This window comes from Orycteropus afer, unplaced genomic scaffold (genome assembly GCF_000298275.1).
Source record: "Orycteropus afer afer isolate SDZICR_OR568_19922 unplaced genomic scaffold, OryAfe1.0 scaffold00545, whole genome shotgun sequence".
Classification (NCBI taxonomy): Eukaryota; Metazoa; Chordata; class Mammalia; order Tubulidentata; family Orycteropodidae; genus Orycteropus; species Orycteropus afer.
In genome coordinates, this window is record NW_006922132.1 from 1,559,805 (window position 1) to 1,583,776 (window position 23,972).

Here is a 23,972-nt window from a genome sequence, read left to right on the forward strand (position 1 = left end):
TTACCTCAAGTAGATACATTCTTTGGCGAGAACAATCATGGGAGAAAGAAGGGCTGCTTATGCACAGGGAGACAGCTCAGGGGGCAGGAGTGTATGGAGGCATGGACACTGGGAAGAGGTAACTATGTGGAGGAAGTGGGAGGGGAGCTGTTGCAAAGTATATGTGAACTGCTATATGGAAAGTGAATTTGCTCTGTAAATCTTCACCCAAATCACAATTAAAAAAATAATAATAATAATCCAGTGTTTGGAGGGTGTGGGGAATGGGTGATACAGACATAGTAAGTCTGAGCACGTGTCGATAAAAGCTGAATCTGGGTGATTAAGTGCACAATGAGGGATCATTATCCATTCTTTCTACTTTTAAATATGCTTGAAAATTTTCCAAAATAAATATATATTTTTTTAAATATCAGCCATAAATTGAAAATCAGTGTGGCAGACATACTAAATATTAAAGATGATTTGTGATTAATTTTCTTCTATTGTGAGAACTGTACATTTGGACACTCTTTAATACCTTTTTTAAGGTAAGCAAAAGCAGGGATTTTTGTTTTAACAGTGATAAATAATTATCAGAAACATCACTAGATTATATTACAAATATGATTATAAAATGAAAAAGTGTTGATTCAAAAGGTTAACAAAATGAGTGCCTATAAACTTACTACAGTGCAATTGAAAAAAAATATGGAAATCCATAAGCTAAAAATAGGAAATTTTTAGCCATTAATGGATAGTTACAAAAATTAAACCAGTTTGTTATGTGTTCAGTAAATATCCTAGTTTGGGCTTTATCATTTGTCACCTGGATTTCTACAATATTCATTTATTCATTTAGCCTCAGTTTCTTCTTCTCTAAAATGGTGATAGCACAGGAGAAAAAAATGTGGAACAAAATTCAAAAACATAAAAAAAAAAACCAGGATTTCTGGGCACCCCAAATCAACTTTCGGGCTTGTAATGGGACTCACTCCCAGGGCTCAACTGCCAGCCAAACAATACATGGCCTATGAATGGCTACACGCTCCTTAGAACAATCAACCACGGGAGATCAGAAGGGCAAAATTTGCACAGGGAGAAAGGTAGCAGGCAGGCAGGCATAGGTGAGAAGGACACAGGGAGTGGGTAACCACAGGGAGGAGGTGAGAAGAGAGCTGTTACATTGTGGGGATTGTAATCAGTGTCATCGAACAAAATGTATATGAACTTCTGAATGTAAAATCAATCTGCTTTATAAAACTGCACCCAAATCACAACAAAAAGTTAAAAAATAAAAATAAAAAATGAAATGGTGATATTGCTTCATTATATTCAATTTTAGGATATTATAAGAGTTAAAAACAGTATCTGTAAAGCATTAAGTACATTCTTTAACTCAAAGCAGATATTCAATAGATGGCAATTAGTAGCCATTTACATTAGTCCAACTCATAAAGACCACTCCTTGGGCTTCCAAGGCGGTATCACTACAGAAGTAGATTGCCCGATCTTCTTTCTGAGGAGTGGTTGGTGGGTTTGAAGTGCCAGACTTCTGGCCAGCAGTCAAATGCCTTAGGCACCATGCCACCAGAGCTCCCCAAAACAACATCTGTAAAGCATTAAGAACATTCTCTAAACCCCCTAAGTCAAAGTAGATATTCAATAAATGGCAATTAGTAGCCATTCACACGCATCTGTTAAGGTTAAGCCAAGCAGTGTTCTTTTCTTACAGATCTCCCTGTCTTTTTACCCTAATTCATTTTCAACTGACATACTTTTGATACAAAGGCCTGATTGTATTTGGCCTATAATATACGCAAGATAAAGCCATACCCTTTACTTACTCTCTCATTTGTTCATTTTGTTGTTCATTCTTATTATACATCAATTACATATCAAGCAGTCTTAATCCATCAGAATGCCCATTTCTACACACACCAATTTACTCTTTATATTAGAAAGGTAACTTCCTAAGAAACAGACTTGATTGTAGCATTCCTCACAATACAAGGTAAAAATTCAAACTTCTCATTCATATCACATATTCTGAATTCGTGCTATCTGCCAGGCTTTGGAAACATAAAGTCAAAAAGACAATGCCTGCGTTCTCAAGGAACTTCTCATCAACTGTGCAGACAAGCCACAAGATCACAGAGGAGAAGCAACCCTAAATCAAAAAGGAGAGTTCAAGAAGGATTCCCAAAAGCACTACGGCCAGAACAAGCTGAAACGCTGTATGACTTGACCTCAAAATTTTGTTTCTAAGATAGTCTAAGCCATTTTATCCACAACCCTAACATACCAGGTGGTACTACAATTTTCACTATTTCCCCAAAATGCTGTACATTTTCACATCTCAGTGCCTTTGTTTATATTTAGGTTATTAGCACTTTAGAGCAAGGAGGAGGCAAATTGCTAATTGCCTGGGCAAGTTTGGCAGGTTAGTTTACTCCCTTTAGCATCTGCTTTTTCCTTTTGTAAAGTTACCACAACAATAATGTTTCTTCATAACGTTGTTTTGAGAATTAGCTAAGACACGGAAGGTAAAACACTTATCACAGTTATGGCACATGTGCCCGATAAATGTTAGCTATTACACATTTTTTTTTCTTGAGTCAAAATTGAAATTTTCCATTAAAACTTTTAGCCTACCCAATCACATTTTGTTTTTCCCCCAAATTTTCCTGCATGAGGAACTGAGTCATTGGGCCTAAACCTCAAAAGTTGTCCTGAATGATGGCTTAAGGCCAGTAGCTTTTTTTTTTTTTTTTTAACCACAATCTTCAAGAAGAGATGAATTTTACATTGTTATTCAGTACACACATACCTGTAAATACAAACACACATATGTGTGTGTCTGCATACAACAAAAGCACAAAAAATAACACTTTCCTCTTCTACATGCAAAGCACTTTTCCTTTTTGTTCTTTCGATGGTCCCAACCCACTAAATTGATTTTATGACCCACAGTTTTAAAAACACTGGCTTAGACTACTTCCTCCATCACTTTAAAGAGGCTGATCTATTTTCAAGTCATTATTGCTAGTATTGCATACTGCTTAATAGTACTGCTGAGTACATAACATTGAACTTAGTTTTCAATATTCCTATGACAATAGTGCTTAATCATATTCAACTTAAAATATTTTATTATCACCTTCTTGACAAATACTCATGTTCATTTGGCAGTTATTGGGTTAATCAAGAAAGAGTAGTTACTAAACATGGGTTATTAATTGTAATGTATCTAACAGGGCTAAAGCTTTTCCTCTTTGTAATGACAAAGTATCTCATGATTCAAGACTGAGTCACTCTGACCACAAATGAAATATTAACATGCTCTTAAAGATATCAACACTTAGCCTCTTGGTTCAGTAAGAAGCACTGACGTTACTAATTTCGCTACCCACAAACAAGTTGCCTGCTGGGAAATTCCATCCACTCAAAAGAAACAATATATGGCAATGAGTATCCAAGGGAAAAAGTGAGCTCTGGAATTAAAAGCTCATATACAGTGTCTAGAATTTCTGCTCATCAAATTGCTATATTAAAGATGATGACTGCAAAAATTAAGTAATAAGACAGTATTTCAATACACATAACTTAAAATCAAAAGCAAATCTCTTGTTGTTGTTATGTGCCACAGCAGCCATGCACTTAACCAACTCATAGCAACCCCTCCTTGAGGACTCGCAGCTCTATGGAAGTAGATTGCCCAATCTTCCTTCTGAGGAGTGGCTGGCTGGTGGATTTGAACCACAAACCTTCTGGTTAGCAGTCAAATGCCATAGGCCTATGCCACCAGAGCTCCCAAAATCAAATCTAGAAAGGGGCTATAAGAGAGAATACAAGACAGTAAAGATCTAGAATACTTAATGCTTACATCTGCATTGTCACTAATGGGCCGAGAACCATCTCCACTGCTAGGGTCAATTCTGCCCAGTCCGTCACCAGAATCTGCTTCTACCTCACTGACTGTTAGAGCATCACATAAAGGCTTAGAGGGTATAAGTACAGCTCCATCCTAAAAAAAGAGTAAAGAAACACAAACACATTAAAATAAACAAACAACTTTCATCACAAACTGCATAAAGAAATTGAGTGGTACTACACACTAAATGTGAAGACTATTAAAAGCTGGATATTGTAGTGTGATCAAGAATGCTGAAAGCTCTAACAGTCAAAAGGGTAACTACAAATTCTAAAACAGCATGACCTTAAAAACAGAAAAAGTGCTATCTGAATAAAAAGAATACAAGCTGAAACTTCCAAATACAGAAAAAGATAGAATATTTTATCAATTTATGTAATTTACATTTCCTATCTATTAGTCTTATCTCTTACAATTAAAATTATGATGTTATAACACCTGGTTAACTGCCTTTCAATAATTCAGAATTTTTGTAAGTTGCCAATTTTGGGATACAATGCTATATATAACATAAATTATTTTAAGATTTTAGATTAAAAAAAAGGTAAACCCACTGCTACTGAACCAATTCTGACTCACAGAGACCCTGTAAGATAGAGTAGAACTAACCCATAGAATTTCCAAGGCCATAAATATTTATGAAAGCCGACTGCCCTAAATCAAAAAGGAGAGTGGTTGGTAGATTTGAACTGCCAACCTTTGGGGCAGCAGCCATACCCTTAACCACTGCACTTCCAGGGTTCTTTGCTTTTTGATCAAGAATCATGTTTTTACTATTCAATCAGGGCAACAATGTTGTCTTTGTTCAACTGTCCACATAACTCCTAATACTCAAAATTTGATAGTGAGACTCAAAGTTATGAAACAATTAATGAATAACGTGTAATGAAAGGTACACCAAATGAGGAAGTCAGGAGAATTTATAAACTATGTGACCTTATATAAGTCATTTAACCAATCTAAACTCTAGTTTTCTCAACTATAACATGATTTTTTAACTTTAAAATGATCAGATTAGACTGATGATCTACGAATCTGTCACTTTCACTTACAGAGCTCACTCAAAAATGGTGATAAAACAAACAGCTTTTACCCAGTAAGGTACAGAAATTTGTCCATTTAAGCTTTAAGATGAAGTATGAAGAACTTATAATAAACTAAATTTTATTTTCATATCTCAAATCTGAGTATTACAGAATACAAAGCTGGTTGACCTATAAGTGCTGAGCTTTTTTTTTTTTTCCCCCAATAAGACCACTGTCTCCATAACTTATACCTCTGTGGCAAATGCTATATATAAAATTACAGTAAAAATATAGTCATTAAGAACATAAATGTTTCATTCCCTTGGAGCTTTTTTCAGCACCAAGAAAAAAGAATATGAACGTGCTTTGTGATCATCAGATTAATTTTGAGCTACACAATCTCGAACAAGTTAGTAAATCTAAGTTCCAATATGGAGAGGAAAAAATCTGAGGGTTGTGAAGATTAAATAAGAAAATCTATGCCATTTAGTAAAATATTAGGTCTCTACTTAAAAATTTAGCAATTGCCATTCTGTTTCAAAATGGCAAAAATGAGCCACAAAAATGTTAATACATGTATCAAAATACTTTTTAGTAGTTCGTCACATCAAAGCAAAAGCACTCAATTGTTTTTCAAATTTTTATGGAACAAAGAAACATGATATCATAAGCAAGCAAACAATCAGAAGCTCACGTTTCTTTTCATCATTATTTCTGTAACAACCTATGCAGGACATCCTGTTGTCCTATGCTATAAAAAATAACTTTTTTTAAAAGGCAATTGAAACAATCTCTGGCACATTCCCAAAAGAAAATCTGCAAAAAGTTGGGTAGCATTTTTAATTAGGATGTTACCTGAGCAGAGCCTGTGGCTTTGGATAACTGCTCTTGCAGCTGGGGAATGTGTTTCTTGGCCTCTTGGATCTCTTTTAGCAATCTTTGGGCAGGTGTCCGATTATAATCTTCCTGCAATAACTGAAAAGTTACAAAAATATTTTGAGAATTACTTATATCAACAAAGCATAGGAAAAAAAAAACATTCTATCATATACAAAACACAATAGATAGCATCTTTCCCCTTTTGATGAGGACTCTTCTAGAGAATCTTTGACCAAAATGTTCAATAACAATAGCTGTGTACTATCCGATTCTTCTGGTCTGTCTCATGGCAAAGGAGCCAGTTGTTCATGGAGGCAATTAGCCACACATTGCTTATCTTTCTCCTAATTCCTGACCCTCCTTTGTTCTCTGTGGCTCCAGGTGATTAGAGGGCAATTGTTGTGCCTTGGATGGCTGCTCACAAGCTTTTAAGACCTCAGGCACTATGTAATGAATTAGGAGATAGAACAAAACCACTAACCATGTGATTAGGTCAATTAATTGGGATGTGCCATGAAACCATTGAGCCCACACCTCCAAACCAAGAAACTAATCCATGAAATGTTTGGTTATACATAAGCAGCCTCACCAGCTACTCTTTTTCTTTCTTTCTTTTTTTTTTTTTTGGTCACTGTAAATGTATCTATCACACAACTTTTACCAATTCAACTTTTTACAAGTACACAACTAATTGACATCAATTACAATATCTGGCTGTGAAACCCTACCCTTGATCAATTTAAGTCCCCTTTCCTCCCTCCTTCCTGTCTCTGGTAACTACTAATAAACTTTGGTCTCTATACATTTGCCTTTTCTTATCTTTTTATGTAAGTAAGATCATACGATATTTGTCCTTACATGACTGCCTTATTTCACTGAGCATAATGTCTTAAGATCTACCCATATTCAAATTACCACGGATTCCAGACTTTCTGGAGCCAAGGTGGCTAGATGACTCCCTGAAATTATTGCTATGAGATAATCTTTAAAACCAAACCCAAAAATATTCCCTTAAGTCTTCTCAAAACCAAACAATAGTTTAGCTTACCTAGTAGAAAATGTTTGCCTTGAGCATTATATGTTATTTTAGGAATTATCTATATGGGATCAAATTAAAAACAGCAACTCGAAAGATTAGATAGGAAGCTTAGGGGGCAGTGAGTGGGGGAGGAATGAGTCAGAAAGGAGGGTGAGAATGGTTGCACAACTCAAAGAATATAATCAACGTCACTGAATTGTATAGGTACAAATTGTTGAATTGGTATATGTTTTGCTGTATATATTCTCAATACAAGAAAATAAAATTTTAAAAAGATGATAGCATTGATTACAATACTGCTTGATATAATTCAGATAAACACTAACTTAACTATACCCACTCACACTTTCACTGGCTCGTAAGCAGCCCCATTTCTACTTTATTACCTGTAGTCGCTCCTGTTCTTTCTGTAACATTTTTCTCAGAATCTCTACTTTCTGGTTATGAACTACATTGTTTTCCTCCTAGAAAAAGAAACAGAAGTTAACAAAGAAACAAGAACCAAAACAGAGAAAGCAAAAGCTAAAATTAGGGAAAGCAAGACCCACATGCTCTGCCTCAGCTCCAATTTCCATACCTATTAGGATTTTCTTTATTCCTGGCAGTTATGAAGACAGGCTTTTAGATAGGACAATTTTAAAGATAAAAGATTACAGAGAAATGTCTGCTCTTACATTTTCCTTTTACTAAATAAAATATTGATTATTAGTTGGAGAAACTACCATATACTCATATATAAGAAGAAATGAAGTTGCCATAAGTATATTTTAGTAGGGAATGTTGCTTACTTGGATCTTCACTATCAACCTTCATGCATGGCTCAAATTCCCAGTACCTCCCATTTGAAATATGAAAAAAGACCCCTAACTCATCTCCCATCATTTCCTTCTTGTTTCACAACCCAATGTACCAAATTAGTCTTCCTAAAACCATGTCATGATCACATCCCTCTCTTGTTGATAAACACATTTGAATGGATTCTAACTGGCTAGGAAAAATGTGATTTTCCAAAATAAATGGTTGTGGTAGTTAAAATTGTGTGTCAACTTGGCTGGGCCTGGTTGAGTGGCTGGGCAGCTGAATGTAGTTATTCCCCATGGTGAGACTGGTAATTAACTCCATGGTGGAATCTATTGGAGCAGCTGAGTAGCTGCTTTGGGTATGTGGTCTGCTTCCCGTATATAAGAAACACTTTGGGAATGGTCTTTAGCTTATGGCACGCTTGAACCCCACATGCAGCCATGTCGTCATTCAGCAGCCTGCCATGCTCTGCCAACCTTGGGACTTGAATTAATGGCCTGCCATGTGGGTTGGTAACATCGGGACTGTGCCTTTTTACTTGTCATCCTTGGGCTTGTCAGCCTCAGCAGCCAGCAGCTGTTTGAGCGAAGAAAAGCCTCTAGCTTCAGCGGGCCGGGAACAGGAAGAAAAATTGAAACCCAAGGTTGAGGGGCTTTCAACAAGCCCCTAGAGCTTGGCACTTTGAACTAGGACTTAAAGCCTCCAAACTTTAAGAGACTAAACGCCTATTTGTTCGATCCATCCCATTTGTGCTATTTTCTTGTCAGAGTGGTGCTAAGTAACCAGAACAACAGTCAATCTACTTTTTTTAAGCTCATCTCCCTCAATATACATCCTTAATATGCCTCATTCATACCAGTCCAAGTAGAGTCCTGCAAACTTCCCAAAAATACTTGGTGCTTTCCTGGCTCAGTTTATTCTACTCCCTCAACCAGGATTGCCTTCTCATCTCTACTCCTTAAAGTAACCAGTTTTCCATGGCTCAATTCAAATAACATCTTTCTATAAAGTCCTTCTTTACCACAACTGGATGGGTGTTCATCCTCTTCACAGAACTTACTGTTTTTTCCCTCATAATGTCTACATTTTGCCTTTGTATTATAGTTACTTGTATATTCTTGATTCAAACTCAATCAACGAAAGTTTATTAAACACCGATCATATATCAAGCAATATTCTAGGCACTGAGGACACAATAGTGAACAAAATAAAAAGCCCTTGTCCTCTTACAACATACATGCTCAGATGATTACAGACCTAGAACATAAGATATGTTAATTATAGTCTCATGGCTAGCACTCTGTTTTGTATATGGGAGGTGTTCAATATTTGTTGAATTAATCTGCTATCCCAATACTCTATACAGGCATATCTTGGAGATATTGTGGGTTTGGTTCCAGATAACCACAATAAAGTGAATACTGCAATAGGGAGTCATATGAATATTTTGTCTCCCAGTACATATAAAAGTTCTGCTTGCACTATACAATAGTCTATTAAGTGTGCAACAGAACTATGAAAAAGTTTGAAATACTGTCAGAATTACCAAAACGTGACACACAAAGTGAGCACACACTATTGGAAATAATGGTGCCAACAGACTCGCTCCCAATAGCACTGCCACAAACCTTTGATTTGTGTTTGTTTTTTTCTTAAAAACAACAAACAAAAAAAACCGCACAAAATCTACAAAGCGCAATAAAGTGAAGCACAGTACAACAAGATATGCCTGTAGTATCATTCCAAATTACTAAGGAATTTTTTATTAGAAAATTATTTACTAGAATCTTGAATTTAAATTTATCGGCCCAATAATTCAAAACTCTTAATATAAAGCAAATACATTATAATGCAAGTAAGCATTTACTAAGAAATATTCCTATGCTTACCCCCATGAGCACAGGACTAGTGATTCTCTCCATATTCGCAGATGCTCCAGGTGAATGAGGTGATGTCATTATGGGAGACATATGTCCAGTGACTGATGACTCTACTTCAGGATCAGCTAGTGGAATCTGGGGCGACCCAGGTGGGCGTCCCTGAACAGTGAGAGCTACATAGGAACCAGCTTGGGTTGGGAAGATTGAAAAAAGGAGAGGCAAGGAAAAAAAGCACATCATCAAGAAACATTTTATAGCATTTCACTACTTAATTTTTGACAGTTCTATGTGAGAAAGTCTTACAGCAGATAACCATTTCTCCACAGCAAAGGATCCAACTTTTACTTCTTTTTTGTAAATGCCACCAAAAAAACAAAATGCCATTTTCTGACAAATTACTACTCATAAGATTACATATTACTTAAAAGCAAGAAAAATAAAAATAAAACCCTAATATATATTTTTTTTTAATTTAGAGAAGTGTAACTTATTTTCAACTATCTACTAATGGCTATGCTTGGTTAATTTTTATAATGAAAATTTTAAAAATCATATTTTAAGATGAAACTAATTAGGCAGATTTAACTAAATCTGGAATATAATGATGCAATTTTAAATTACCTTTACAAAATAAAAATTAAAAAGATCTCACACACACCAAAAAAAAAAAAAAACAGGTAAAAACACAGTAAGTAAGTAGTGGATTTTAATTTTGAAAACTTGCAGGACAGAGGAAGAAAATTCACTAGTCATATCACAGGAAAACAAAATTTGAGAAAGCAGAGACTCAACAGCATTCATTCATTATTTATCTAGTATCAACAAGAAGTGAGATACTCAATATAAATGACTTTTCTAGATAACTGACCTTTACAAGAAAAAACTTTTTTCTTAGCAAATAGAACTTCTAAATATATTTCACACTTTTCTTCCAATTTAACCCTCCTATGGAATTTGTAATCAATACAACAAACATTAATCATTTCACAATGTTCTAACTTTCTAAAAATTATGAATTTTTTATGAATGGTCACAAATCCCATACTTTTTAAGGTTTTCCAATCTTATCTCTCACTGGCAGACAGTCATCTATCATACCATATTCACTTGCCCATGTGCTTACTTCCAATAGCTTCCTGCTCGTCCTTTCTTCAGCCATTTCTAAATTGCTCTGAGTTGAAATTACTTTTACTATTTCTAAAATATTCATTTAAATTTTGGACATGAAGGATATCTTTTATAAGTACAGTACACAGGCTTTTAAGGCATGTTAAATTTATGTCTGTTTTTGGATACTCAGAATTGTTTTATGCTTAACTGCAAGGTTTTAGCAAAGCTCTGGTTACTAGGAAAAAAAAAAGTGCTGTAACATTTATATCGGGATGAGCTAAAAATATAACCTAGAAAGCTAAAGAAATAAACTTACTTTTTATACTCTGCAATAGTTAAATATTAAGCATACAGTTATTTCTAGTATCACAAACTATCATATGTATGTAGCACACAAACACATATAAATCACAATCTCTTTAAATAAGTAATCAAATTTATTCAAGTGTGGAGATCTAATTCTGATCATCACATTTCTTTTGAAAATGTACTAGGGTTTAAAAATATGATCAAAGTGACCATGCAGAACACTGGTACTTTAATGAAAAGGTAAAGGAATTTAGCATTGTTTAACTCTACAAACAAGAAGGACAAGAAAAAATTCAGGTTATTGAATTTATTCTAAAGATGTCCACTCAATGAAAAGAAATAGGATTAAATAAAGCAAGAGTGATTTGCTTGGCAACAAAGAGTGCTCTCTTATTTATACTCTACTGTGAAATTCTGATGAAGATCATAAATTCCTAACTCTGGAGATTTCCACGAGAAGACTGCTACCCTGGAATATGTAATCATTTACTGATCTGAGGGAAAGTGATTATGCTATATGATATTTTTAAGTTTCATTTCAGTTCATCAGCCCATTGCTTCTGATTTCACAACTTCCTATCTCTCAGATTCTTTCAAATATAAGATTTTGCACCTCTTTCAAATATATGATTTCAATATAACTAAGATAAATAAAGATACAATAATTAACTGCATATATGGATTTGGCAGAAGACAGTTATTTGTAAATTAAGAGCATTCACATCAAACTTTGCATTAATGGAGGGGTCAGCAATGAGCTAAACTCAGCCCACAAACTGCTTTTGTAAATAAAGTTTTACTGGAACAACCATGTCTATTAACAGACATAGAGTTCATGGCTGCTTTTGCTCTACAATGACAGAATGAAGTAACTGACCATCCCAGTGCTGTTGAGTCAATTCCGACTCACAGGGACACTGTAAGACAGAGCAGAACTGCTATGGTGGTTAAGTTTGTGTGTCAACTTGGCTAGAACTGGTTGACTGGTTGGGCAGCTGAATGTAGTTATTCCCCATGGTGAGACTGGTTATTAACTCCATGGTGGAATCTATTGGAGCAGCTGAGTAGTTGCTTTAGGGATGTGGTCTTCTTCCCATATATAAGAAACAGCTTTGGGAATGGTCTCTAGCTTATGGCACGCTTGAACCCTGCATGTAGCCATGTCATTGTTCAGGAGCCTGCCATTCATTGCTGACCTTGGGACTTTCAACGGACTTCAATTAATGGCCTGAGGTGTGGTTTGGTAACATCAGGACTGTGTCATTTTATTTGTCCACCTTGGGCTTGTTAGCCTTAGCAGCCAACAGCTGAAGAGATGCCTCTAGCTTCAGTGGGTAAGGAGCAAGAGGCAGAGCTGAAGCCCAAGGTCAAGGGGATTTCACACAGCCCCTAGACCCTGTAACTTTGAATTCAGACTTCTAGCCTCCCAAACTGTAAGAGAATAAACTCCTGTTTGTTCAAGCCATCCCAGTTGTGGTATATTCTTGTCAGAGCAGTACCAGGCAGCCTGAACAACTGCCCCATTTGATTTCCAAGGCTGCAAATCTTTTTATTTACTTTTTATCATAAGTTTGACAAAAGTCTACAGAACAAATTGGATTTCCATTCAACAATTCATATACATTTTGTTTTGTGATATTCTTTATGGAAGCAGACTGTCACATCTTTCTCCCATGGAGTTACTGGTGTGTTAGAACCGCCAACCTTTCAGTTGGCAGGTGAGTGCTCTAACCCATTGTGCCACCAAGGCTCCTCAGTAGATGGCCATATGGCTCACGAAGCCTAAAATATTTACTATCTGGCTTATTACAGAAAACAATTTCCTAATACTTGCTTTAAGGGGTTCAGAAAACAACTAAAATTGGGAATAACATTCACCTACATTTGATTAACTTCACCACCTCCAAATGGTTTGAATGAGTCACCAGAGTTCCATTCACCTGTAAGAAAATGAAAACAGTGCATGTCAGTTACATTCCATTGGGATAATGAATAAAATGATTTCAGGAATGATTATTTATAATACAACCAATTATAGTACACTGAGCTACATTTATATTATATATGTGTGTATATGTGTATATATATATGTGTATGCAGGTGTGTGTATGTGTATATATGTATATGTATACATGTATATATGTATGTATACATGTATATACGTATCCATATATACACACACACACTTGGTTCAATATTTGTTTTCACAGATACTCTGAAAGTTATACTCCGCAACAAAATGAACTTGAACACTAAACAAGGTCATAAAAACTTATTCACATGAAAAAAACAACACGAACCAAGCAACAGAATCATAAATCCATCACAATTAAGCTCTTGCAAATAGAAAAGGTCTCTGCTTTTAATTACTAATACACTGATTTGTCAAAATCATAAATCAAGAAAAGATAAACATTAAGCAATATTTCCACAATAATACTCAATTTACTTTTACTTTTGTGATCATGACCTAATCTTTAAAAAGATAATTACTTTTTAGGACAACTAAACATAGGATATATTATCCAAAGTCTCCACTAAACCAAACAAATTAAGGTAAAAATAGCAACCATGGATTTAGCATTATGTTTAACCTCTGAAACACTTTTCAAGCATATACACATGATATACACAGACACATATACATATATAGGTTGTTAACTCGTGGGGTTTTTTCCAAGGAAATAAAATTTTTTTTCATTGTACTGTAGATATCTCTCAAAGCAATACATACAGAACCCAGTCCATTCTTGTTAAAAGATGCAGATGAAACGTAATTTATCTAGCTCTCAGTTTACGCAAATTGAGATTAAATTTCTAAATATATTTTTCACTTATTTTAACTTCTTTGTTATTAATAAGGTTGAATATATTCTTATTGAATGTTATCTATTTCAAATAATTTAGGAAACTAATAAAATCTCTTGTTCATTAAAAAAAAAAAAAAAAAAAAAACTCCCCAGGGCTACACAACTTCTTGTGATGCTACGGGTACCTCCACCACTGGGAAATTTGAGAAGCACTGATGTAAAAGACCCAGAAAGGACTTCATATTTTCATCATTTCTCAGATATGTCCCTTGCACTATGCTTGCATGTACCAGGCACTCTGAACATTTGTTAATCCTTTAATGAGTATGAAACCTCCCTGCCCTCCCCCCATGTGATGCATTTCTAAAAAGAGTGTTGGACTATGTTTTGATACACTTAAGAGTAAAAGAGCAAAGTATGTTGTCGTTGTTCTTAGTTGACATTGAGTTGACTCTGATTCATGGTGATTCTGATTCGTTGACTAGAAAATAGGCCACCAGGCTTTTCTTTCTAGTTTGCGTTAGTCTAGACACTTCACTGAAACCTGTCCACCTCTAGTGACTCTGCTTGTATCTGAAATACCTGTGGAACAGCTCCCAGCATCACAGCAATATGCAAGCCACTACACTAAGACAAACTGACAGCTGAGTAGTGGAAAAATATGTCTTTAGGATGGGTATAGAAGTATGTGTATTTGAATTATGGTAGGGTGAAGAATACTGAATATACCATGGACCACAGAAGAATAAAAAAAAATCTGTCTTGAAAGAAGTACAGCCGGAATGCTCCTTAGAACTGAGAATGGAGATTTTGTTGCATGTACTTTGGACATGTTATCAGGAGAAACTAGTCCCTGGAGAAAGACATCATGCTTGGTAAAACAGAGGGTCAGTGAAAAAGGGGAAAATTTTCAACTAGATGGATTGACACCAATCCTATATACACAGGCTATACACAGGTGTCCTATGGGTTCAAATCACCACTTGCTAGTCTGTTCGTTGTACTGTGGTGGCTTGGGTGTTGCTGAAAGCCTGGAGGCTATGCCACTGGTGTTTTGAATGCCAGCAGGGTGGCCGGTGATGGGCAGGTTTCAGCCGAGCTTCCCTACTATGACAGACAGGGAAGAAGGAAGGGGCCGCCCACTTTTCAAGGAACTGGCCACTGAAAACTTTATGAATAAAGTTCAAGCTGCACTGAAGCTATTGGTGAAAAACAAGGCTTCAGGAATTGATGGAATACCCATTGAGATGTTTCAACAAATGGATGCTTCACTGGAGGCACTTACTTGTCTCTGCCAAGAAATTTGGAAGACAGCTACCTGACCAACTGACTGCAAAGGATCCATATTTTTGCCCATTCTAAGGAAAGGTGATCCAACAGAATGTGGAAATTAACAATATCGTTAATATCACACACAAGTAATATTTTGCTGAAGATAATTTAAAAATAGTACAACAGTATATTGACAAGAAAGTTCCAGAAATGCAAGCTGGATTCAGAAGATGACATGGAATGAGGGATATCATTGCTGATGTCACATAGATATTGATTGAAAGCAATAAATATCTGAAAGATGCTTACCTGTGTTTTATTGACAATGCAAAGGGATTCAACTGTGTGGATCATAAAAAATTATGGATAACATTGCAAAGAATGGACATTCTAGAACACTTTATTGTGCTCATGAGGAAACTGTGCATAGACCAGGAAGCTGTCATTTGAACAGAACAAGGGGACACTGCATGGTTTAAAATCAGGAAGGGAGTGTGTCAGTGTTGTATCCTTTCACCATACTTATTCAATTTATATGCTGAGCAAATATTCCGAGAAGCTGGACTATAAGAAGAAGAACAAGCATCAGGATTGGAGGAATTAATGACTGTGATATGCTGCTTTCACATCCTTGCTTGTTGTAAGAGAAGAGGATTTGGAGCACATACTGATGAACATCAAAGACTACAGTATGGATTACACCTCAATATAAAGAAAACAAAAATCCTCACAGCTGGACCAATAAGCAGCATCATGATAAATGGAGAAAAGTTTGAAGTTGTCGAAGATTTCATATTACTTGGCTCCACAATGAACACCAATGAAAGCAGCAGTTAAGACATCAGACGATGTAGTGCACTGGACAAATCTGCTGCAAAAGACCTCTTTAAAGTGCTGAAGAGCAAAGATGTCTCTTTGAAGATTAAGATGCATGTAACCCAAGCCATGGTATTTTCAATTTCCTCAGATGCATGTGAAAAGTTGACTATGAATAAGGAAGACCAAAGAAGAGTTGATGCTTTTGAATCGTGGTGTTGGAGAAGAATACTGAAAATACCATGGACTGTCAGATGAAGGAACAAATCTGTCCTTGAAGAAGTGCAGCTGGAATGTTCCTTGGAAGTGAGAATGGCCTGATTTTGTCTCACTGACTTTGGTCATGGTGTCAGAAGGATATTATGCTTGTTAAATTGCAGGGTCAGCAAAAAAGGGGAATACTCTCAATAAGATGGATTGACACAGTGGCTGCAAAGATAGGCTCAAATATAGCAGGGATTGTGATGAGGACGCATGCCTGGGCAGTGTTTCATTCTGTTGCATATAGGGTTGCTGTGAGTTGGAGCCGCATCTACGACACCTAACAACAATAACATGGAGGTGTGAGTAGTAGGATGTGTGATGATTCTCAAACTTGCAAACACATTGGGCATATCAAAGTAAGAAGAAATTAAACCAACTGCTAATCTGCAATATTTGCCTTTATCTATACAAGTTTTCTAGCCAAGAGATGCCTGGGATTTAAGTGCCTTGAAAGTACATAAGGATTTTTTTTTCTAGAAAACTTTGGGGCAAGTCTACCTAGGTAAGCGCTTAAGATTTTATTAACTAAGGCTTCAGTTGTGCCATGGTGTTACTTGGGATCATAACATAATTGAAAGTTCACATTAAGACACAACTGACCAGAAACCCAAGGCAGAACATGGGTCTTCTGGGAATGAAAGTGAAGGGATGGTTATGTAACACTTACCAGCCCTCCCATGGTCCTGAGAAGCTGCTTGTTCCCAAGGGCTCAGTCTTAGACTTTCCCTCTTCTTTTCCTCAAAAGTGGCCCGCTGTGAGAGGACTTCCAGTGACCTCATTTCCACTGCCTAGTACTTGTTTTCCTGAAGGGTGATGAGAACTGCAGAAGGATCCTGTGTCTCAGACAGGCCTCATGACAAAACCATGGAAGGACGTGTGGAGGTGCCTTGGAGTAGTCAGTCCTGAGTTCACCTCCTGGTCCTGCCACAAAGCTGACATTTCTGGGAAAGTTACCAAACTATTGTGTCTCAATGTGTTAAATGAGGCTGTTACCAACTTCATAGCATTGCTAAGAGGATTACCTATGCATCCTTGAAAGTTTCTTGCCCTTCTTTTGCCATTAACAATGGGATAATGTGTCTGGAGGTTCTGAGAGGAGGCAATAAAAACCAGTTGCCAATTAAGTTGTCTCTGATACATAGCTACCCTATATGTGTCAGATTACAGCTATGCTGCATAGAGTTTTCAATGGCTGAATTTTCAGAAGTAGGTTGCCAGAACCTTCTTCTTCTTTTTTCTTTAAATTGTGATTTGGGTGAAAGTTTACAGAACAAATTCACTTTCCATACAGCACTTCACATACACTTTGTCTCACAACATTGACTACAATTTACCCCAATGCAACTGCTCCTCTCCTCCTGATAGTTACCTCTTCCCTGTGTCCATCCTCCATGCACCCCTGCCCCCTGAGCTGTCTCCCTTCTTTAGAGACACCTCTGGGTGGGCTCAATCCTCCAATTTTTCATTAGTCATTGGGTGCATTAACCCTTTGCACCACCCAGACACTCCCAGATGAAGCAGTAGCTAGGATAAATCCTTTACCAATGCACCCTGCCCATTACACTAAAAGAAATAATAAGTGGACAAAAAGGACTTTGAAAATGACTTTATGTGAACATCCATTAATCATGAAATTCTTTTCCTTTTTTCTTTCTCATACACAGTCACCCTCAGAAAATGTAGCTTTACAAGCTGTTAAGCCTTGGGCTCAATTTATAGTGGCAAGATCACTCTCAGTGACCATAAAGTTATAAATGGATATCTTCCTGGCCATCCTGCCTGGGAATGAGGAAGGATATTGTTTTTCTAATTCTTGATTGAAACAGTATTTCTCAACCCCTTTCTAGCTTGTTACTACCTATAGTAAAGTGAGCATATACCAAAGTCTTTTCCCCCTCCCAATGTAGTTGTCCTTCAACACAGCTGCCAATTTATCTCACGTAGAGACAAATTGATTTGAACTTGGAAGCCACCTGTTCAACTGGGAGTGAGTGGTTGTGATGCTTTGTTGAGAAGGTGTCTGAGCTCACATATAGACTGCACAGAAAGAGCCATGATCAACTTATGATGCTCGTTACGGGCGTGGAGGAGGGGTGCCATATGTTTCCATATAAATATAATATTCTTCATTTTCTATCACAGTGTCCAGTATTTTCTCCCTCTTTTTTTTTTGTTGTAAAAATATAGATAACAATATTTGCCAACTTGACCTCTTTCAGGTATACAATACAGTGACATCAATCTTATCAGTTGTGTTGTGCGACCAGCACCAGTATCCATTGCCAAATTTTCCATCACCATAAAAAGAAACTCAGTGCTTCCTAAACAATGATTCTCCATCCCCCCTCCTCCTTTCCACCCTTGGTAAACCCTATTAAACTTCAATCTCTATACCTTTGGCTATTCTACATATTTCATACAAATGAGATCATATAATATTTGTCCTTTTTTGATTGGCTTCATGCAACATAATGTTTTCAATGTTCATCTATATTGCAGCACAATGCTTAGTTTTTCTCTCTGCCTTTAATTTCTTGTAGGATATTGGCAGAGCACAGAAGCAAATATGGGAAGGGGTGATATAAACTACTCACTCCCACCTTTTTTTTTTTTTTAAATTGTGATGTGGGTGAAAGTTTACAGAGCAAATTCATTTTCCATACAGCAGTTCATCCACATTTTGTTTCACGACATTGATTGCAATCCCCATAATGTAACAGTTCTCTTCCCACTTCCTTCCTGTGGTTACCTTTTCCCTGTGTCCTTCTTTCCTATGCATTCATGCCCTCTGAGCTATCTTCCTGTGCAAATACCTCCTTTCTGAGCTCCCACAGTTGATTGTTCTAAGATGTGTACCTATCAAGTGTAAATGTTCACCTTGTATGCCTGTTTGGCTGGAAGCCACAGGAGTGAGCTCAATTCCAGGCCTGAAATGTTACTAGGGGCCATAGTTTCAGGGGTTTCATCAGTCTCTATCAGACAAGGAAGCCTGGTCTTTTTCATGATTTTGAGTTTCGTTCTACAATTTTTTCCCACTCTATCCAGGATCTCCTGCACTGATCACTTTCCAAATAGTTGACAGTGGTACCCGGAAAACATCTAGTTCTGGTGTCAGAGTCATGTAGGCTGAAGTTGTCATGGTCCACTAGTCCCTTAGACTAATTGTTTCCATGTGTCTTTGGCTTTCTTCATTCTTCTTTGCTCTGGAGGAGGAAAGACCAATTGGTGCATCTAGATGGCCACTTGCAAGCTTTAAAGACCCCAGTTGCTATTAACCAAAGTAGGATATAGAACAATGCTTTTGTGTAGTATGTTATGTCAAGTGAGCTTGATGTCACCCTTGACCATGGTCCAGAGCCCATAGGTCCCACAACTAAGTAGTGCTTCACCTAATGTAAGGAGCTCTGGTGGCATAGTGGATAAGGCATTTAGCTGCTAACCAGAAGATCAGTGGTTCAGACCTACCACTTGCTCTGCAAAAGCTACTTTTGTGTACATTTACAGCCTTGGAAACCCAATAGGGGTAACTATCAGTTGAAATCATCTCAGTGGCAGTGAATTTGTTTTTTTCGGTTTATCTAATGTAAAACATGATTCCTTATCTTTTTATGTGTCTCCTTCCATTGCCACTCTGTAGATATTTTGAGGTTGAGATACAATCAGCCAAAGAGGAGTATTCTTGCCATCAGAGTTTTGGTTTGCTGTTGATGCAGCAGTGCTCTGATTTACCCATCGGCACTCCAGACTCTGTGGTCCTTTCATGTGCAGGGGAAGAACAATAAGGAAGAGAGCTCATTGGCTACATGGGGTGTTAGTATGTTGTACTGATCAAGCATTGACGTCTCAACTTCTGTAAGAGTGAAGTGATACTATGTAAGTCAGGGTTTTCAGCCAGAGCATGTTAATAGATTTTACAGGGTCTAAGAATACCCTAAGGAATTCTGGTGGTGCAGTGCCTAAGGCATTTGACTACTAACCAGAAGGTTGAGGGTTCAAACCCACCAGCTGCTTCATGGAAGGAAGATTGGGCAATGTACTTCTGTAAAGATTTACTGCCTTGGAAGCCCAGTGGGGGTCGTTATGAGTCAGAAATCGAGTTGATGGCAGTGAGTTTCCCCCCCCTGTGGAAATTGTGTGTGTGTGTGTGTGTGTGTAGTGATCTATCTCATTCTGTAAATGGGCATTTATATTGGACTCTTTTAAGCTACACATAGGATTTTATAATCCTCTTCTCAATTGCTTTGGTAGATGAAAAAAATTGAGATCTAAAATTTAAGTGACTTAACTAAACATAATTTAGTACACCTGAGGCTTGGCATTTCTGCTACATCTTATTAATCTTGTTTGGGGACAGAAGCATGAAATACAACCACGTGGAAATTTGAAAATTGGTCTATATTATGTCTCAAGGTTGAGGCACTTTGTGTCATGTGGGCAGAGGGTAACTAGGTCTCTGCCTGGGTTCTTTGGTTTCCATCAGATATCTGAGTGTCATAGAGATGTGGTTAAAACATTCTCTTGTTTCATCCTGTTATTCCCAGAGTTCAGGCCGAGAACTGATGCCCTTTATAGATGCCATGCATCTGCCAAGGCCAGTGACTGCTGGTCACTTGCTTCCTTGTTAAGAGTTTGAATTTCAGGGACCACTGTGATTGCCTTGCTCAGCCATGTGCTTTACTTGCCAATACTATTCCAAATTCTCTTTTGTCATTCAAAATTTGTTCAGATCTCTTAGTTTTCTTTTTTTTTTTAAAAAAAAAAGCATAATATTTTCTATTATTAAAAAATAATGAAGATGTTGAAACATGTAAATGGAACAAATGGTATAAAACTCTGAAAGTTAAGATATGAGTCTTGTTTATCAGAAAAATGCACCTACCACACTGAGGCCAGCACTAACGGTTTATTTTTACTTATCCAGATGCTTTCCATGTAAACCCACGCATGTACATGCACATATAATGAAACACAATGGTGCTGGGTCCTGTTCTTTCTCTTCACTTACCACTACATCATGGAGCTGTCAGAACAATCAGTGACCTAGCTCACTTTTCCAAAGGGCTGGCTGGCTCGAATTCAATCATATGAATTTTGACACCATTTATTTAACTAGCTCCACGGAGTTAGGAGTTTTACCCTTTTATCTCCTTTGGCCAATGCAAACAATGCTACTGTGAACATACTTTGACCTACATCTTTGCCCATATGAGCATAGACATCTGTAAGGTATCTGTGGCTTGTGTTTTTAGAATTGGAATTTGTGGGTCAACGTTTGTGCTGGTATGCCTTGACTTACTTGGCAATTTTTATTTCTATATTTGTCTGACAGTAACATTTATTTTAGGGGAGAGTGGTATTTCAGTGTTAGATTTCTCACCTTCCATGCGGGAAACTCAGGTTTGATTCTCTGCCAGTTCATCTCATTTGCAACCACCACTTGTTGGCCAGGGGAGGATTGTGTGTCGCCGTGATGCTGAGCAAGTTTCACAGATGCTTCCAGACTAAGACAGACTAAGAAGAAAAGCCTGTGACTGACTCCTGAAATCAGCCACTGAAGCTCTATGGATCACAGCGGTCTGAGCACAATGCCCACGGGGATGGAGAAGGACTGGGCAGCATTTCGATCCTTCGTGCGTGGGTTCTCCATGAGTCAGGGGCAGACTGGGAAAAGTTCCTCCGGGATTCTGTTTGATTGCTTTTCAAAAGGAAACTTGCAAAAGGAAAGTCACTATAGTTGGTCTTGAGGTCTTAACTGATATTCATTACCCCCTTCCTGCACCAGCTACTATAGATTTCCTTTACCCTAAGCCAGCACTTCTGCTGGTCTAAATGACTTGCCTTATGGGAGTGACCCACATTGTCATCCTTGAGGGATCATAGCCTGGTCACTATGCCCTTCTCAGGCCAGAGTTGCCTCCCTTGTCCATTTACCACTGCTCATAATCAATCCCTAATGTACTACTTCCATTTATAATGGATTGTCACTGGGTCCACACAATTCTCTTCGTTGGCAGGCCTGACCTAGCTCACAATGAATAGGCAGTGCTGGCTGCATGGTCACTTGGTGTCAAATGGCTGGTTGGTCTATCTCCAATAGGGCCCAGTAGCATGCCAGCAGTTGTTTTACAAAAGGCATATAGTTCTCTCTTGCATATGGCATGGTTCACTCTAGAGTTCTAGGGTTTCCTTTAGTGTTATTATATAGCTCATATCAATATTCTGTGGTATGGAATATACTACCTCCAGAATCCAAAGTAGGTGGTCGGTAGTAGATAGTACAAGGTGCAATAATTTGTCATGTCCTTTGGATAGAAAGTGCAAGCATGACCATGGTCCCTAGTCCCTAAACACTTTACTAATGTAGCAAACTATGGACCTGCATGGGATGTATCTTCCACTCTCTGCATGTGTCTTACCAAAGCTCCAATATTCTAGGTACTTTGGCTCATCTGGTCCAATTGCACGAGTCCTTGTTGTGGTGGATCAATGTGATATTATGTGGCATATCCAGACAGTATCTCTTGTTTTGTCTTGTGAAAGTTTGTGATCATTTCTCCTGATACGGATGCCAAAGAACATTTGCCAGATTAGTGCTTGCAAACCTGTGACTGTATTGCTCATTCTAGCAGATACCAATTGGGACTACTGTTTAACTTCCCATCTGATTTTTTGTAGGGACTGGACTGGTGAATAAAATGGAGCTATGATGAAAATAATTCCTGTTGCCTTCTCTGGGTCTTTACGATAGGCACAAATCTATGATATTCCCCCCAGCATGTGATTTTGTTTTAGAAGCTTCTACTTGGCCTTGGACCACTATGATACTCAAAAGCCAAGGAATCAAATCAGGGGCTCTACCAACTACCAAGTGTGTCCATTCCCATATTACATTTGGAAATTGGGGAAAAGACCACCAGGTAGGTACATGGACCCACTGTGAGCCAGTGTGGAGTCAGGAATCCATTTGTTATTTGGTCTGCACATGTCTCCACTCAAACAGAGGGGCCATAATTATGCTTCAATATGTTAAATCCTACATTACAGACTGCAGTTCCATATTAATAAAATCTCTTTTATTTAGCTTTATGTTTTACCCATACCCCCTTTGATCCAGCACCCTTAGTACTCAGTACCATACATACTCACTCATCAACTGCTGACACAGTAAGTAGACTTGGGCTTCAGCTCTGCCTCCAGCTCCTGGCCCACTGAAGCTAGACGCTTTTCTTCACTCAGACAGCTGCTGGCTACTGAGGTTGAAAAGCCCAAGGTTGACAAGTAAAAAGATACAGTACATATATTACCAAATCATACAGTAGGCCATTAATTCATGTTCATTGTAAGTCCCAAGGTCAGCAGAACATGGCAGGCTGTAGAACAATGACACGGCTACATGCAGGGTTCAAGGTGCCGTAAGCACCCAGCAGATACTTTTGAATATAGCCCCTTCACAGCCAAGCACTTCCCTATTTCAGATATATTGTGATTTGGCCAACGTTATTGGTCTGGTAGCCAGACAGGAGGTGGAGAGGCCTCTGTATAATTTTTTAATTTAATTTAATTTAACTTTTTTTTCATTATTGTGATTTGGGTGAAGATTTACAGAGCAAATTCACTGTCCATACAGCAGTTTACATATACTTTGTCTCATGGCATTGACCACAGTTTACCACAATGCAACAGCTCCCCTTCCACTTCCTCCCCATAGTTACCTCTTCCCTGTGTCCATCACTCCATAGACTCCTGCCCCCTAAGTTGTCTCCCTGTGCATAGGCAGCCCTTCTTTCTCAATGATTGTTCTCTACAAGGAGTGTATCTACCTCAGGTAAATGTTCAACTCATATGCCTGTCTTC

At 37.6% G+C, this 23,972-nt stretch overlaps 1 protein-coding gene across 1 annotated transcript in view; it reads right to left on the minus strand.

Annotated features, from left to right (window-relative positions):
* The window catches only part of ARHGEF12 (Rho guanine nucleotide exchange factor 12), a 135,596-nt gene extending 118,799 nt beyond the window's left edge, over window positions 1-16,797 (minus strand). The window contains exons 1-6 of the mRNA XM_007955910.1: window positions 16,786-16,797; window positions 12,839-12,896; window positions 9,547-9,725; window positions 7,243-7,320; window positions 5,794-5,913; window positions 3,866-4,006 (exon numbers count right to left, since the gene is read on the minus strand). Of these exons, the coding sequence (XP_007954101.1) occupies window positions 3,866-4,006; window positions 5,794-5,913; window positions 7,243-7,320; window positions 9,547-9,725; window positions 12,839-12,896; window positions 16,786-16,797 (588 nt within the window). The remainder of the gene's footprint in view (window positions 1-3,865; window positions 4,007-5,793; window positions 5,914-7,242; window positions 7,321-9,546; window positions 9,726-12,838; window positions 12,897-16,785) is intronic.
* Window positions 16,798-23,972: the final 7,175 nt, after the last annotated feature.